Source organism: Amphiura filiformis, chromosome 6, assembly GCF_039555335.1.
Source record: "Amphiura filiformis chromosome 6, Afil_fr2py, whole genome shotgun sequence".
NCBI classification, from domain to species: Eukaryota; Metazoa; Echinodermata; class Ophiuroidea; order Amphilepidida; family Amphiuridae; genus Amphiura; species Amphiura filiformis.
Genome location: NC_092633.1, coordinates 8063848 through 8082129, shown reverse-complemented (window position 1 = coordinate 8082129; position 18282 = coordinate 8063848). Strand labels below are relative to the sequence as shown.

The window sequence follows — 18282 nt, the reverse complement described above, 5'->3', positions numbered from 1 at the left end:
CATTTTCAATATCGTCCAGTTTTTCATATTTGAACAAAACCTAATTAAATGTTTTGCAAGAAACGGAATGTTTAAAAAGAACGAAAAGAATTCACTGAACAAAATATAAAGCCCATTGCAGACAGTTAACCAGCAGTGTGCATTGTGTTCAAGTTCAAGTGCATTGTGTTGTACTTGAATGATCTTTCTTTCAAACTTGGAATGAAGTGAATTGACGGATTTGGATTCTGGTACCTATTTCTCAACTTATGTCCAAATTTATTCTCCCGGTAATTTTTTCTGGGACACTTTCCGAGCCAATCGGTTTCAGGGAAGCCTGCTTTATATAAATTATAGGTATTAGGTAACAATGGTAAGTCAGTTATTAAGATTGCAAAGAACCAGTGATTAGCAGTACATGGATAGCCCCAAAAGCCTCCTAAATAGTGTCCTGGTAAAACACACAATAAAGAAACAAGGCATGAAGGTGGCATTACAGAACAATGAATATATCATTTTTTAATGAATTCCATGGGTTCGTTATCTTGCTTTGTAATTGGAAGAATTGCAAGTAAAACAAACTTATCAAATCAAGCAATTGAGTTTTTAATACACATCAATCTTTATTGCACTTCATTCGTTCAATTTTTAATTTCACTCACTCTGGTTGTAGTACTGTAGAACTTGATGGTGACTATAAATTGGTTATGACTATCATATTTTATGTTGATATCTTGAGGTGTAGGCCTATAGAATAAAAACGGGTGCCCATTTGGGCACCCTTGAGCATTCTAAGATGCCCAGGGCCAAAGTTTACACTGGTCAAAATCCAAAATTGTTCCGATTTGGGCAAAACCCATTCTGGTCTTAAGGCACAAGTCATAAAGATTCCGAAAATATATACAGGGTTCAAAAGAAATAACTCCCCCCCCCCCCCCCTAAAATTACAAAACATTTCTTACCATAACTTGACATACATTTGGTTGATTTGAAAATTTAAAAACCTGTGAATAGAATAATCTTTTTGCTGCCCTCCCAATTTTCTTCTTTTTGAAAATCATTTTTTGTTGGTCAAAATTTATCACATTTTACAAAAATGATGCTTTCAGAAAAAGTTGCACTTTTCAAAATCCTATACATGTAATGTACAAAAACGTTCTCGATATCAACGGGATTAATGTAAATTGTTAGTTAATTTGTTTTACAATTTATGTAACCGATTACTCAGTCACCCATGCAATCATCTTTCAGTATAAGACAATGATTCATTGACATGAATTTTGACATAAATGGGGTTTTCAGTTGGTGTTTCAAATATGGTAAAATCACTATAGGAGTAGAAATAAGGTTTGCAGTGTGATGCTTATTTCTTTCTTTGGCTAGAAGAGATGAAAAATTTACTTGCAAATTGTAAACGGAAACAGATTTATAGCAACGGCTCTCTTGAATAAAGGCGTACATGACAAAGAAAAAATGCCAACAAAGATTAGAGGTTGGAAGTCAGCATTCAGCCAATTAACTGCATGCAGCCAATCTCCTGCCGCCACATCATGAGTGTTACACATTTATCCAAGAATGCCATCATTTTAAATCAAAATGCAAGATGCTTCAACTGACCCAAAACAGCTAAATGTTGACAATTTTGGTCAAATGTATGCGTGGAGAACTCATTTCTCCTTCATAGTGATTTTATCATTTTGAACAACGGCTGATTAAAAACTTCAAAGAAAATCTCATTTTACCGAAATTAAGTTCAGCAAATCTTTGTTTTGCATTGAATGATGGTTGCATGGGAGCATGAAGGATCGGCGACAAAAATGTGAAGGACGAAACCAAGAATTAAATCAATCTTAACATTAATATCGAGAATGTTTTGTACATAATGTGGTAAAGTGCAACTTTTTCTGAAAGCATCATTTTTGGAAAATGTGTTTATTTTTGACCAAAAGTATTGTTTTTGCAAATGAAACAACATTGGCAGGGTTGACAAACGATTCCTCTATTCACAGCTTTTTGAATTTTCCAATTCAACAAAATAAATGTCAAGTTATGCAAAGAAATGTTTTGTAATTTTAAGGGGGGAGTTATTTCTTTTGAACCCTGTAGTTTGACTAGCTAACTACGACTTATCAATCTGGAGTTATTAGCGAAAATGTTGAAGGTCAACATTTGTCATCTGGGTAAGTCGTATATAGGTCAAACTTTATAGGCTATTTTCTAAATCCTTATGATCAGAGGAATACTTTTTTGGTTTCAACCAAATTTGAGCAATTTGGAATTTTGACCTTTCAGTATATTCACTTATTGCAATCTTCAGTATATAGCATGATGTCAGTATTGCTATCTTATAGCATGATGTCAATATCCACTTATTTCTATCTTAAGTAGGTAGCATGTCAGTATCAAGTTATTGCTATCTTCAGTAGACAGCGTGATGCCAGTATTCCACTTATTGCTATCTTCAGTAGATAGCATGATGCCAGTATTCACTTTTTGCTATCTTCAGTAGATAGCATGACACCAGTATCCACTTATTGCTATCTTCAGGAGATAACATGATGCCAGTTTCCACTTATTGCTATCTTCAGTAGATAGCATAATGCCAGTATCCACTTATTGCTATCTTCAGTAGATAGCATGTCAGTAGCCACTTATTGCTATCTTCAGTAGACAGCATGGTGCCAGTATCCACTTATTGCTATCTTCAGGAGATAACATGACACCAGTATCCACTTATTGCTATCTTCAGGAGATAACATGATGCCAGTTTCCACTTACTGCTATCTTCAGTAGATAGCATAATGCCAGTATCCACTTATTGCTATCTTCAGTAGATAGCATGTCAGTAGCCACTTATTGCTATCTTCAGTAGACAGCATGGTGCCAGTATCCACTTATTGCTATCTTCAGGAGATAACATGACACCAGTATCCACTTATTGCTATCTTCAGGAGATAACATGATGCCAGTTTCCACTTATTGCTATCTTCAGTAGATAGCATAATGCCAGTATCCACTTATTGCTATCTTCAGTAGATAGCATAATGCCAGTATCCACTTATTGCTATCTTCAGTAGATAGCATGTCAGTAGCCACTTATTGCTATCTTCAGTAGACAGCATGGTGCCAGTATCCACTTATTGCTATCTTCAGGAGATAACATGACACCAGTATCCACTTATTGCTATCTTCAGGAGATAACATGATGCCAGTTTCCACTTATTGCTATCATCAGTAGATAGCATAATGCCAGTATCCACTTATTGCTATCTTCAGTAGATAGCATAATGCCAGTATCCACTTATTGCTATCTTCAGTAGATAGCATGTCAGTAGCCAGTTATTGCTATCTTCAGTAGACAGCATGGTGCCAGTATCCACTTATTGCTATCTTCAGGAGATAACATGATGCCAGTTTCCACTTATTGCTATCTTCAGTAGACAGCATGGTGCCAGTATCCACTTATTGCTATCTTCAGGAGATAACATGATGCCAGTTTCCACTTATTGCTATCTTCAGAAGATAGCATGTCAGTATCAACTTATTGCTATCTTCAGTAGATAGCATAATGCCAGTATCCACTTATTAACGTTATTGTTATCTTCAGTAGATAGCATGTCAGTATCAACTTATTGCTATCTTCAGGAGATAACATGATGCCAGTTTCCACTTATTGCTATCTTCAGAAGATAGCATGTCAGTATCAACTTATTGCTATCTTCAGTAGATAGCATAATGCCAGTATCCACTTATTAACGTTATTGTTATCTTCAGTAGATAGCATGTCAGTATCAACTTATTGCTATCTTCAGGAGATAACATGATGCCAGTTTCCACTTATTGCTATCTTCAGTAGATAGCATGTCAGTACCCACTTCCCAGCAAAGACAAAACGTTTTCAACATCATTCGCAAAAGGTTATAAAAGGTGGTCAGAAAACGTTTAAATGTCGGGTTATATAAAGGGTACACTAATGGTATAAAACGTTTTCATAACATTAAATAACATTTGTTGGTAATTTACTGCACAGCAAACACAAATGTTTTACAGAAAACATTTAAATGTCTGGTTATATAAAGGGTATAAAAACGTTTTAATAACATTCCAAAAACATTTTTGAAAACTTGGTACAAATCATTCTAAACAGAATGTTATTTTGGGGTTGTAAAAATATTTTGCAAAAAATGTTTGCCCAAAATATTTACAATAACGTTTTTAAAATGTTTTCACGACCTTTATATAACCCGACATTTAAATGTTATTAAAACGTTTTGTGAAAAAACATTTTAAGAACATTTAGAATTTGCTGGGTGCAAATATTTTAACAAAATGTTATTTAAGTGTTGACAAAATATTTGGCCAAAAATGTTTGCAAAAATAGTTTACAATGACATTTTAAAAATATTGTTGTAGTGTTTTCATACAAAACGTTTTAAAACGATTTCATGACCTTTATATAACCCGACATTTTAATGTTATTAAAACGTTTTTACCTAAACCAAAACCCAAAATATAACTTATTTAAAACGTTTTTTTTGTTTGCTGGGTTATTGCTATCTTCAGTAGATAGCATAATGCCAGTATCCACTTATTGCTCAGTAGATAGCATCATGTCAGCTTCCACTAATTAATATCTTCAGTAGGTAGCATCATGTTAGTATCCACTTATTGTTATCTTCAGTATTGCCGTTATAGTATTTTGTCAATGAATATTTTGAGATAGTTGGGAGTGCCTTAGGGGCGACACATGTGTATAAACAACTATGACGATGGATATTTTTATTATAGGAAATAATGCGGATGTTATGCCAGTGGAAGACTTTTTCAGGGGCAACTTTTGAGGTCAAAATCGTCAAAAATGGGCTAAAACGTACCAAAAAGATATAAAAAAATCTTCAATATAATAGTGGTCAGCATTAAACAGTTGCCGGAAAAACAGGTAGATGAGAAATTTGTTAACTATTTCGCTGCTCGCGATGGATAATTTGAATTGGAGAAAAAATTATATGGTAATGCAAAGATTAACAAAATTACAAAAGCTATTGATTTAATCCTTCATAGGTGCGTTTGAACGAAATTCACCAGATCATTTGTAGCCTTAACCGCAACTTGCATTTGATACAAGTTAAAAGTACCGTAGTCCGCATTGTCAGACATCATCCCGTGAGTCCCAACATAGAACTCTTTGGTGACTTTAACCCCAGCTTCTTCCAACCTGTGGCCATACAAGATGCCATCATCCCTTAATACATCAAATTCACTGATCAGAATGTACGCTTCTGGTAAGCCACGTAAGTCTTTTCTCATAAGTGGTGCAAAGTCTGGATTTAACAACGTTTTCTTGATGGATTCATATACACCTTCTTCACCAAAGTCGTCAGATTCCGGAGGTACGTATTCACCATTTTTAAATTTGTTTGGAATGTGATCATGAGATACAAACTCGGCAATAGAAGACTTCTTAGCTGTTGACGAAGTGTGATTATTTGTAGCGAAATATTTCACCAGCTCGTCATTTCCTTGGAGGTAAAGAGACCAATACCATATCATTCGACTTTTCATAAGAGGAACCGCTACATGATGCCCATGCTGCTGATATGATGGCAAATTGAGGTCAAAAGCTTGTAAACAAGGGTAGATCAAACCTTGTAGTTTCAATTTAGGCACGTCTTTATATTTTGAATCAAATGTTAGTCTTTGCGACACAGCGGCAGCTAGATTACCTCCTGCACTGTCGCCCATTACAGCGACACGATTTGCGTCAACCTGGTATTCTTTGGCATGACGAATCAAGTATAAAGTGGCGTCAGTACAGTCGTCTATAGCAGCTGGAAATATGTGTTCTGGCGCTCTACGATATCTGAAATACAATTGATACAAAACAAAAGTAATTTTGAAATTATACCAATACATAATGAGCTCTCTTTCCCTTTCTTTGGCTCCTTAACACGCTCCCCCTCTCTCTATCTTTCCTTGCTCGCTCGTTATCACGCCCTTCACGTCTCACTTCAAAAATTCAAAAGTAGAAGTGGAAATAGATTACTTACTCGACAGATACAAGAACAACCTGATCTATCTGTGTGGAAAAACTGGTAAGTGGCCCGTGAAAGAAATCTGGAAAGTATAATTAATTGTAAAATGAACTTATGATAATTATATTGTTACTAGTATATCATGTTGAGCTATTATTTCATGTTTTATAATTGCCGCTTAATCGCACCCACATACATTGTCCTGTATGCCGTTGCTCATAACAACTTGTATTTCCAATATTAATATTATTAATTGATTAGAAAATAACCATATTGAATAATACCATTACCCCTAACACCAGTAAAAACCACAAAATACCACGATGAAAAATTCATAACATGCATGCATCCCAGGGTCCGCGATGACGCAATCACCCGAAGTGTGATATGCTCACGGAATTGCTGGCCGGGCAGCAATAACTCGAGCAGCTACCGGTCCGCGGTCGTTCGCTTGGCATGCGAGGGGTCAAAGGTTCGAATCCCGGGGGGTGCCAAGTCAAAAATTCTTCTTCTTCTTGAAAAAATCGGATCTTCTCTGACTTCCGATACCAAAAAGCATGGGTCAGTGTTAGGGTTAAATAACCATATTGAATAATACTGATTTTGGTGGTAACAGATGCTTCAAGCTATTAATTTAAATCATTTTTTTGTTCAATTCCCATCAATATGCCAGAGCCCCCTTTATTCTAGTGTCAAACAAGCCTATACCTGTACTTACCTACATCCCATCTCACCCAACCTCCCCCGTGGAAATACACTATGGCTGGTAAGGAGCTTTGAGGTTTGTCTAATGGCTGGTAGATTCGCACAGGAACCCCGTCAAAGTGCGTGTCGGTGATGTTACGTGTGACGCCTTGAAAATAATCCCCACGAATTGTTTTCAATATGAAACATTTCCATGATATTGGTATCTGTGATGTCTGAAACAAAAGATTATTGAGCCTGATCAATTTTGCGAGACAATTTCAATACCGTTTTTCTATATGTTGTAGGATGCCCGGGGGGGCACTCCAACTTTGGAGGTGACGCGTATGTAGGGCTGTTAAGACCCCCTTTTCAGCATCGCTGTCACCCAAAGACCCCATATTTTTTTACGAACACATGCTCTGTCACCCGAAGACCCCTATCTTTCCATTTGATCTGTCACCCAAAGACCTTAAAAGTTCAATTTGAACAGCAACTTTCATTTATCACTGACTTTTGTTACTTATTTTGAAAAAACAATGTGGTGCTGTTTCGGCTCTCACCCAAAGATTCAATTTTAAAAAAGGTCATGTTCTTACCAATGACCCCATATTTTTTACATTTTGCTCTCACCGAATGGCAAAAATCATGCTCTCACCCAATGACCCCATATTTTTTACATTTTGCTCTCAACGAATGCCCCTTAGTGCGAAAGTGCCAGCCCTACACCTATATCCGTTTCATATTGAAGTGCCCCCCCCCCCGGGGTAGGATGAAGTTCAGTGCATCGGAAATGGAGAAAATTGTGTCTCAAAAGAAAGATATTGTATTTTAAGGTAGACCAAATTAAAGCAAAAATGGTTCAAGCATATTAACGAAAAACATGCAAGCACTTCCTTCACTCCAACAAAACGGAATTGAAGGACTGTAATTGAAGGGCAGTTAACGGCCGGGCTGTAATCAATTTCTAAATTAATTTTTAAAAAAAACCCAAAAGACTTTTATCCAGAAATTGTCAGTATTAGATGAAATGACAAAATGGACGCATTCTAAACCAATTATGGCAAAATAAAAGGCATATGACATATCTTGTTAAGATAATGGACAAAACTGTCAATTTCTCCTAGTCCTCAGAGATCCCGATCCTTTAAACTCGTACACGTATCAATTTCAACAGGGTTACACTTTTGGTTTGGGGATTCAAATTGGGATATTTTAGAAATAAGAATCATCCAATGAGAAACCTATAATAATTATACTATTTTTAATATCAATATCCATGCTTAATAACATTTAGTGGCGGCAACAAAAAAATTTTCGGAGGGGCAAATTGAATTTCATGGTGGGGGGACCTAATAAAAATAGGTGTGACACTCATCATCATAATTATGACCATGACCGGGTCTATAGTATTCATATTTTGGGTTCTTTTTCATATCTCCAAATGCCAAGAAGGTGTGACCCCCTCCGGAGTGGTTTCAAATAAAAGAGAATAAAAGTAAAGAATATAATAAAAATATTTCCCCACCTGGGGGTGACACTCATCATGAGGCCTGGGTCAATATTCATATTTGGGGTTCTTTTCGTATCTCAACATGCTCAATATGCCAACCCCCAAGTGGTGTCAAATGAAAGAGAAAAAAGTAAAGAATACAGTAAAATTATTTTCGCAGGTCAATGTTCCTTTAAAAGATGCGTCTCGTAGTTTGTGTCTTTTCTGCATTTAATAAATATATCGAAAACAATACAAAAGTGTGACCCCCGATGGTATGAAAAAGAAAAAGTCCGAAACTATGACAGTCCGGGGTGACAGTGGTATACTGCCGAAGCCCCATGGTTCAGCTATGGTGCGGTAACCGCTCTAGTTTTATTGGGCATGGCGGGCACTACCATTTTACTACACTTACCAAAAAGTTGACAGCCGCCATACCACGTAGTGTCCATGGATTCTGGAGCTTCTCTGGCACTGGTAGAGTTGCGAAGTAAAGACCCACACCAATAAATGCCAAAATAATGGCTATGGTTAGCCCGCTAGGCATAGTGGCCATGTACTGTAGGTTGACTTTGGAAATGATAATGGCAGTACGTACCGTCTCTTACCCAGCTGTGATTTAACTGGTCTAGTTCAATGATACAGAATTGATCATCACCAGCTTTAATATCAGAATAGACAACCTTTGAACTTCAGCTTGTGTCAATCACGGGGGAGCCACTTGTATATTGAGGTGGATATCATCGTACGTCGCCAGGAACTGAGCAAGTATTTTTTAAGAATACGTGTTTTAGGATTAAATTCGTACAGAGAATAAAAAAAAAATGTATTACAAGAAAAGGTTATAGGCATAATTAGCCCCCCTATAGCATTGTTTTATTTTAGACTATAAGCCGGTGTATGGAAAATTAAAATTCTACTACTGGACAAATCAAGCGTTAAAAACATAATCTGAAGATCATAATTAATCACCAAAATATTTGGACACATACAAATTGTGTCAAACAGGCGGCTAGTGACATGATCGAGCATGCAACTTGTGAAACCGCCCGGCCGTATGGCATTTTCCATATACTCGGTTAGTTTTGTGGGGTTCATTATCGAACCCCAACGGTTTTAGCTTTTATTTATATTATTTATTAACATAGGCCTATTTGTTTGTGATATTTCAAGCGTTTTAAAATTTCAAAATAATCCCATTCAATTACACGGTTGACGATGAAAATTTACTGAATTTAGAGAATGCAATGCGGCCACCACCTGGTGTCAAAATTATAGATATTACGATAATATTTCACCGTGATTTAAAGCTATTTATTTCTACTGAATAGTCTTTTCTTGTTAATTCATAATTCCAGAACTATTTTCTAATTTCCTTTCCAGAGATTAAAGAAAACATGCACCTATCTCTAATTCCTATGCAAAATTTATATTTAAGGAAAATCACAAGAAAAATCATGCACTCAGGATGATGTCCAAATGTTGCGTTTAGTACTTCGTTGCAGATGAGTCAATTTCAGTCTTTGAAAACTTGTTTCTGGTGAAATTAAATGGTTTTAGAGGGAACACAAAAACATCAACACGTTTGAGAGCCAGAATCAGTGTACAGTTCTTTTTGGGCGAGCAATAATTGCTCTATTACTTGAAATACGTATCAACTTATGTTATAAAAGTATACATTATTGTAAAGGATATGAGCAAAGTATTCGATATGGGTCAAAGATCCATGGTATCAAATTTTGCAAACAAATGGTTAATTTTCAATTGATCACCAACAGCATATATTATAAGTCATATTTGTTTAAAAGATGCTGAAATTCATCTAAGACAATTGTATAATTTTGAAGTGATCAAACGAAACGCGACACATTTTTGATTTGTATTTTTATTGGTTAAGCAATCAAAGAGCCTCTGCTGAAAGCCCATCAAAATCATACTTATGGTTCCAAAGATATGTACATTTTTGTCCAGATGAAAACAATTAGATAACAAAAGGAATTGCATACAATAATTGGAACTCAATACTCCCGACATACGATTCATTCCACTTAATCACCTCACAATTGTCTAGGAAGTTTTTTCTTTTTTTTTTTTCAAAATAACTTTCCTTTTTGGGCCGAAATTTGTAAAGATAAATTTTTTAAAGAAAAAAGAGAGAAAAAAATCTTGCCTAGACAATTGTCTTTCAGAAGATGATTTTAGTTATGATGATAATCACAAAAGTAGTAACACAGAGTAAGTATGTATTCGGAGACCATTTCAGGGTCACACGACCTCATGAATATTAATGAGGGGGAGTGACTAATTAGCATAAATGAATATGAATGAGAGGTGTGGCTAATTAGCATATATGAATATTAATGAAGTGGGCGTGGCTTCTCGTTCAAAAAAAAATTCAAAAAAAAATCATGAGGACGCAGCTAATTGGCACAGATGAATATGATTTGAATGAGCGAATGTAAATAAAATACCGCCATTTTGAATCGAGAAGTTGATTTTTTTTACCTTCGTTAATATTTAGGGACGTTAATACATGTATTTAGGGACGGTGATATGAGTCAGTGAGCATTGAAATGAGCAAATAAGCAGGGAAATGAGCATATGAGCATGGAAATGAGTCATTCAGCATGAAAAATGAAATAAACAAACGTAAGATTCTATCTTCTTTTTAAACTTTTATTAGCAACTTCCAGAAAAGTGCGGTCGATTAACGCGCTTTAGTCATCGCTTTCCATCTCGTCATCCTCTTCGTCCTGTTGAAAAAGCCCGGCGAATTGAGATCGATGTTTAGCCAACGTTATTTTCACTGCTTGGCCTACGTCCATGCCTTTATCCGTCTTCTCTTCGAGGTCGATCACGATATCCTGATGAGTTTCGTCATATTTCAAATGGACGTTATGTGCCAAAAATGTCCCGTATTCAAAAAAAAGTTGCGTTTAACAGCCCATGCGGTCTTCATATTGGCCTTTTCGTCTTCAGCCATACCTTCGTTGACGTACTTTTTCGTATTTTGGGGCCCTCATCTCACGAGTAGCTACTCTGGCCCGTTTAAGCCATTCTCGATACGTGACATTATCCTCCAACTCCACATCGCTATCTTCTCCGGATGCCGCGCTTCTCGGACCGGCCCCGAATTTTCGGGTTCGGAATCGTCCGTCTCGGAGCGTTCCTCAACTTCCTCCTCTTCGCCGTGCATCGTTTTCACGTGTCTCCTCAAGTTGAATGATCGATCGATACGATTGTCGCACCCGTGACAAGGGTGGGTTTTGAACGCTGAAATAGAAGCCATGCGTCGACTCCTCGAGAGTTGATCTCCAAATGACAAGAACGGGGGTGAAACCGACCTTTTTATAACCTGCTCATTGACTCACTTCGCTGCTCATTTGCTCATTTCACTGCTCATTTCACTGCTCATTTACTTATTTTACGTGCTCATTGACTCATTTTACATGCTCATTGACTCATTTCCCTGCTCATTGACTAATGATATTAAATAATATTTAGGCCAACTTGCCTTGAATCTCTTAAAACTCTGACAATGAATTACCTAATAACATGAATAAACTATGTACTCATATCACCTATCAATTTATAATATACACCACATTTACTACTCCTGTTCCACATTAACAAAAATGTAATAAAATATAATAATTTTAATGTAATGTATGGGTTTCCTTTCTCCTTCAATTTCCATATCTATATATTTCCTTCATCATCACCCCCGGCATCACCCCACATTCCCCAGTCCCCATCCTGATTGCGACCATACCATGCATACATGATTCTGAAAATAAACTCACATATAAACACGACGCGAGGTTTTCACCCACTACCATACCATCACCCAACAGCCTTACACACCAATGCCGAAAACTTCGCAACCCGAGAACCGCTCTAGTTATAGATGTTTTCGAACAAAATTTACCAGATCATTTCTAGCCTCAATTGCAACTTCCATTTTAAGAAAGTTAAAACTAGAGTGCCCAGAGTGAATCAGCATGCCGGTAACCCCGGTATCGTAGTGCTTTTGGGTGACTTTAACCCCAGCTTCTTCCAACCTATGGACATACAAGATTCCATCGTCTCTTAACACGTCAAATTCACTGGTAAGAATGTATGCTTCTGGTAAGCCACGTAAGTCTGTTCTCATAAGTGGTGCAAAGTCGGGATTTAACAACGTTTTCTTGATGGATTCAAATACATCTTCTTCACCAAAGTCGTTAGATTCCGGAGGTACGTATTCGCCATATTTAAATTTGTTTGGAATGTGATCATGAGATACAAAATCAGCAATAGAAGACTTCTTAGCTTTTGATGAAGTGTGATTATTTGTAGCGAAATATTTCACCAGTTCGTCATTTCCTTGGAGGTAAAGAGACCAATACCATATCATTCGACCTTTCATAAGAGGAACCGCTACATGATGTCCATGCTGCTGGTATGATGGCAAATTGAAATCAAAAGCTTGTAAACAAGGGTTGATCAAACCTTGTAGTTTCAATTTCGGCACGTCTTTATATTTTACATCAAATGTTAGTCTTTGCGACACAGCGGCAGCTAGGTTACCTCCTGCACTATCGCCCATTGCAGCGACACGATTTGCGTCAACGCGGTATTCTTTGGCATGACGAATCAAGTATAAAGTGGCTTTGGTGCAGTCGTCTACAGCACCTGGAAAGATGTGTTCTGGTGCCTTGCGATATCTGAAATACAAAAGCAACAGAATTTTGAAATATGCATGCCTACTGTGTCTAAGCGTCATAAAGTATGATATGGACAATTAGAACCATAAAAGCACGATCACGCAATGTCATTTCGCTTTATACCCGCGATTTTGAGAAAAAACAAATGGTCGCGGACTAGAACACATCTACAAATGTTACCACATGACTATTATTTATAACTCATTGAAATATTCTAAACCTTTTTAAGGTTTACGAAATGTTCTAGACAAACAATGCGAGTGGTGCGAGCATGACATTTAACATAGACTTATATTTGAACGTTTTCTATACTGTTTTCACAAGCCTTTTAGACCCTAGAGCGTTGTATTATTGATGGTGTCCCATAAATGCACGCTCCCTGCCCCTTTCAACCTCCGAAAAATTGTTTCACCCTCTTTTTTTTCGCTTGCCAAAATTTCTTGCCTTCTCCTTATTGAATAGCCCTAACAATATTTGGGTGCTCATTATTATCGCATCAGTAGCACATCACATTGTAAAAAAACAACTTGAAAAAGGGAAAGTGAAAATAAATAACTTACTCGACAGACACAAGAACAACCTGATCTATTTTTGTGGAGAAACTGTTCAGTTGCCCGTGTACGGAATCTGAAATGAAGTGGTAATTCTGCTTTTTAGTGATACACGTTAATTCAAACTCACAAATTTATCTACATCATTATGTAGAAAAAAATCATTATCTATCAACATCTTTAAGGGGATAGCTTCTAGATGGCAGGTGGGTAGCGGTAAAAAAAAAAAAAAAAGATCACCAAAACACATGTGTATTTATGATGTGCCATACAGTAACTATAAACAATAAATAAACATAGGTATGAATGGTTGTACCGTAATTCTTTCTTTGGAGTTTGCAACATACCGAGGCAAAAGTATAGGAAAATCAGCCAACGGGAAATTTATGAAATCGCGGCAGAATAAAGGTGCGTGGAATGAAATGCAACTCGGGAATGCAACATCAAATATACAAGCCTATTTGAAGAATTTGCTATGAGCTTACAAACGTGACCGTGCTCAAATATTAATATATAGACTTTCCTCTATCGTACCTGTAGTCTAACCTCAAACTAGGCATTAAATAGCCTATTTTACTTACCTATATCCCATTTCACCCAGCCCCCTGCGTGGAAATACATTATGGCTGGCAAGGAGCTTTGAGGTTTATCAAATGGCTGGTAGATTCGCACAGGAACCCCGTCAAAGTGCGTGTCGGTGATGTTACGTGTGACGGCTTGAAAAAATCCCCACGAATTGTTTTCAATATGAAACATCCCCATGATGCTGGTAAATTTGAAGTCTGGTAAAAGTAAAATATCACGAGGGAGTTATTCAAAAGGTCTGCCTCGATCATCTTAGTAACGGTTATAATTATGATACCTACACGTTATTTTCCACCATTGGGTCTTGTCAAGTTTGTAAGACAATTTGGTGTAGTGTTCTCTTACATTTGCAATTTTGTTGTCGGTGCATGAAATGAAGATTCAGTGGACGTGTTAAACATAGAAAATATATTAAAGTAGACCTATCTGAACAAAAAAGACACAGCGACCAACAGTATTAGCCGGTGTTATCCACTTATGTCCACGGCAAATTCACCGTGACCTTTCCAGCCATAAACCCGCTTAGTTAAGATTAAACCAAGATATGCAGTACTAAACCATTATAGTAATCGATTGTCCAACGCACATTTATTACCACGTGATAATATTAATCCAATGACCGATCGAATTGTCCGCTACGGTCGCCTGATCCAATTGATAATGACGCTATTGACATGTACGGTCGGAGCTTCACTGACTGAGTTTTGGGGTATTTTTCACTGGTTTGCTGTCATTTACTCATCAAGGCGCTCCACCGTTATTATAAGGACTATGCTAATGATTTAAAGATTGACATGTAGAGAATAAACCATACTTGATTGAGAGAAAGTACTAAATTTGTACCTATTACGGTTTCGTGACACGCCTCTTGCAAATGTGACCAAGCCAGGGCGACCCGGTGAAGCAAAATGTGCATTGGAATAACACGGGAGTTTGGATATAGTTGGTATATTTCTTTCTCATAAAAATGTATGCTCCCCCGTGATTAAAGCTTGTATCGGGTTGAAAATTCAGATATTTTGAAACAAATAAGTAATTGAAACATAGAGAAAGTACTAAAATCATAGCTTTTATACTTTTTCATATATGACGCTAACTAGTTCATCTCGTATAGCTACAACACAGCGCTACCAGTAGGTTTCAACTGCCTATTGTGAGTGCCCCTGTGTTGTGTGCATACATGTAGTTAACAATAACTGCATGATTAGTAGCTAGGCTTAGTCCTGTTGTACCCCGTGGTGAAATCTCAAAATGGTTTGCCAAAAAATTGCACCCCCCCCCCCCTTCCTTTGTCTTTGACGTGCCAAGATAATCTTTGCCCCTCCCCCACCCTCTTTACTCATGCCAGATATTGCGGAACCCATATTTCACCGGATTTATAGTGCAATATAGACATAATAATACATTTTGGTCATTTTAAATGTGAAAAAAGGCGTAGGCCTATGTACCACATACAACTTAGGCTAGTATTAGAACTACGTGCTTGGGCAAGAAGTCATATACACACTAGAAAATGGTTATAACCACCTTATGGGTAAAAACTAGACACTATAAACATGATAAAGGGATGAAAAATATCAAACTTATAAACTGTACCCTATTCCAAAACAAAATGTCATATATGTACAAGCCGATTCGCCAATCTTCCAGTTTATGATGGTATTGCTGAAAGGCTTTTAATACACAAATTCATGCTTCGGGTTTTTCTTAGTTTCCTGTTTCATGGTTGAAAACAAGAGATGAGGTGACTTTTAATTATTAATTATCTATTATTTTCTTTATTTTTAAACAAGCGGTCGCAACCTACATCAACCCGTTTTGACAAGGAATATGCATTTAATTATTTTACATATATGTTTGATTTTATACATAAGTAATGGTACAGTTATGTTCTTTGTTTATCCATCATTATAGTTGATATGATCAAAGTCAGAAAGTAGCAAATGGAAGTCATTAAAAGTTATTTTAAAAGAGAAAATCCAAAATATTATAAATGAAATAATTAAATATTTTGCCATTCTCTACTTTGGACGCGGGCAGGAAACAAGAAAATAAGAATCAATTAATTGTAAAGGGCCTTAATGCACATTATGCACTTACCAAATAATGGACAGCGGCCCTCCCACGTAGTGTCCATGGATTCTGAAGCTTTTCCGGCACTGGTAGGGTTGCGAAGTAAAGACTCACACCAATAAATGCCAAAATAATGGCTATGGTTATTCGGCTAGGCATTCTCCTTTGACTGTGCTAGGTAATGTTAATACTACTAGTTCACCGGTAGCTGTGAGAGCAACTGATAGAGCACCGTACCGGCAGCATGATAGCTATGCTAGCTTATGCTGTTTGACCCCCGATGACCTATATATGACCTTTGACCCTAGATGACCTCTGTTTGATGACCTTTGACCTTGGAAGACCTCAGTTTTATTTTCAGCTTTGAATGCTGAGAAGACATTGCGGTGTTCACAGTTGTAAAATTATTATGTAACAGATGTGTGGCAGGTGGCCAAATATTTGTACTTTACTGATTTCGCTGGGTTTTTTTTAGTAATAGCAGTTCGTACGCATCTCAGCTTGTATGCACGCTGTAATTTATAGCTATTAAAATTCAGTGATGCAGTATTGGCGAGCATAGCGATCGACTGCGCGTGCCGCACTGATGCTGCAACACTCGGTCGTTTCAAGTTACGAGTTTTAGGATTGGTTTTGGTTTTGGTCACGTGTTTCATATTATCCTGCCTATGCTCTTGACAGACGTCATTAACGAGTAAAACGAAGAAAATTGATATTTCATTCCATATCAATTTGTAAGCGCTCTTTTAGCAAAGTCATAGTTTATTGAATTTACAACTGTATGACAAAACAGGCAAAAATAGTAACTTTTTGCACAAGATTTTCAATTTAAAGAGAATTGGCCATTGCTCATTCTAGTGACTCTAGTGTATGGACAATATAAGTGTGCTTTTTCATTTAATGACATAAAATTTGACAAATATTGTAAGGAATTAACACTTGAGGGTTTGACTTTTAAAACCTACATTTTGGCACATAAAAAATGTGCTTGGATAGGTAGTTTTCAACAGATTTACCACATTCGTCTTGCTGTAACATTGAATTGCGTTATCTGTTGACCTAGTGACTAAAAGTGTTTTAAGGGGGAAGTGTTAGCTTTCGTTTGATATAAAAAAAATTCTCAATGGATGAAGGGAACACTTGAGGTTTCTACAAAAAACAATCAAAGAGGCCCATTTTTCAGCTAGAAGCTCCACAGCTCTCACATTCATATGCACTCAACCGTGTAATGTAATCAAAGACTGTGGTGGAGACATTCGCTGCTTGTTGTTCTCTGCTTGGAAGCTCTTGGAGGAAAATGTGTGCTTAGGTTTATCGAGGTGCGCATGATGGTTTATAAGAGAATCGTTTTTGTATAGAAACCTTTCCATATGCATCGCCTTAGCTCGCCGATCGTATTGTTATTATGATTATTGGCGGAGCTTCACGCAGCTGGGATGTACAAACAAGACGTTATTATGAATAGCGATATACACACACTTTATACGTCAAGACGTAAGACGAATCCCGAAATGCATACAGTTTATACGTCACTGATTCAATGATACACACGCACACGATGTGTTTAGCCATCACTCGATCGGTGAACTCGTAATATAAAAGCCGCATAACTCCGGATTTAATATAAACACATACATTTTACTGTAATTAAAGCACTTAGGACCCATTCCATGTCAACTCCAGGGATGTGCACCGCAGCACCTCTTCAATTTTTTTTCTTTTTCTGTGTGGTGGTAGATATTGATGAGAAAGTAAAATTCCGAAAATTTGAGCTTCATACTCCATTTCGTTTTCCCGTGGCATCAATTTGAAATTTAGGGGGTCAGCGTAAAAATGTGTCGCAACGCGAAAGACGACGTTTGGAGGTCCATAAATGTATAAAGGGAACCATTTACAACTTTGAAAAGTATGTATTCTGGGGTACTTATTTGTGTAGAATTCAAATCTGGCATCAGAAAACTTGTAACTCCTTTACTTTAAAAGATATAGGGCCCTCAAAATGCAACTTCGTCCATCCAGGACCAACTTTGGGGGTCAAAACTCCAAAAGTAAAAATAATTTTTTGTCCATTTTTTGCCAGTCAGAGCCCTTTGGTAGGACATTACTCTTATCCAATATTGACCCTATTAGAATACTTTTAACTGAGATATTACCCATGCAAAACCCCAATTGTACATTTT

The 18282-nt window shown here is 37.0% G+C and overlaps 2 protein-coding genes across 2 annotated transcripts; both read right to left on the bottom strand.

Moving 5' to 3' along the window:
- Nucleotides 1-218: 218 nt before the first annotated feature.
- Nucleotides 219-8851, bottom strand: LOC140154924 (neutral cholesterol ester hydrolase 1-like). The gene is made up of 4 exons (XM_072177586.1): nucleotides 8603-8851; nucleotides 6730-6931; nucleotides 6027-6093; nucleotides 219-5839 (listed from the first exon to the last, which is right to left on the bottom strand). Exons 1-4 carry the CDS (start codon nucleotides 8741-8743, stop codon nucleotides 5035-5037), a joined length of 1215 nt encoding a protein of 404 aa, XP_072033687.1. The 5' UTR covers nucleotides 8744-8851; the 3' UTR covers nucleotides 219-5034.
- Nucleotides 8852-11945: 3094 nt separating this feature from the next.
- On the bottom strand, nucleotides 11946-16291 carry LOC140154197 (neutral cholesterol ester hydrolase 1-like). The gene is made up of 4 exons (XM_072176802.1): nucleotides 16130-16291; nucleotides 14026-14226; nucleotides 13454-13520; nucleotides 11946-12893 (listed from the first exon to the last, which is right to left on the bottom strand). The coding sequence occupies exons 1-4, from the start codon at nucleotides 16164-16166 to the stop codon at nucleotides 12089-12091; spliced, it is 1110 nt and encodes a 369-aa protein (XP_072032903.1). The 5' UTR covers nucleotides 16167-16291; the 3' UTR covers nucleotides 11946-12088.
- Between the last annotated feature and the right edge of the window lie 1991 nt (nucleotides 16292-18282).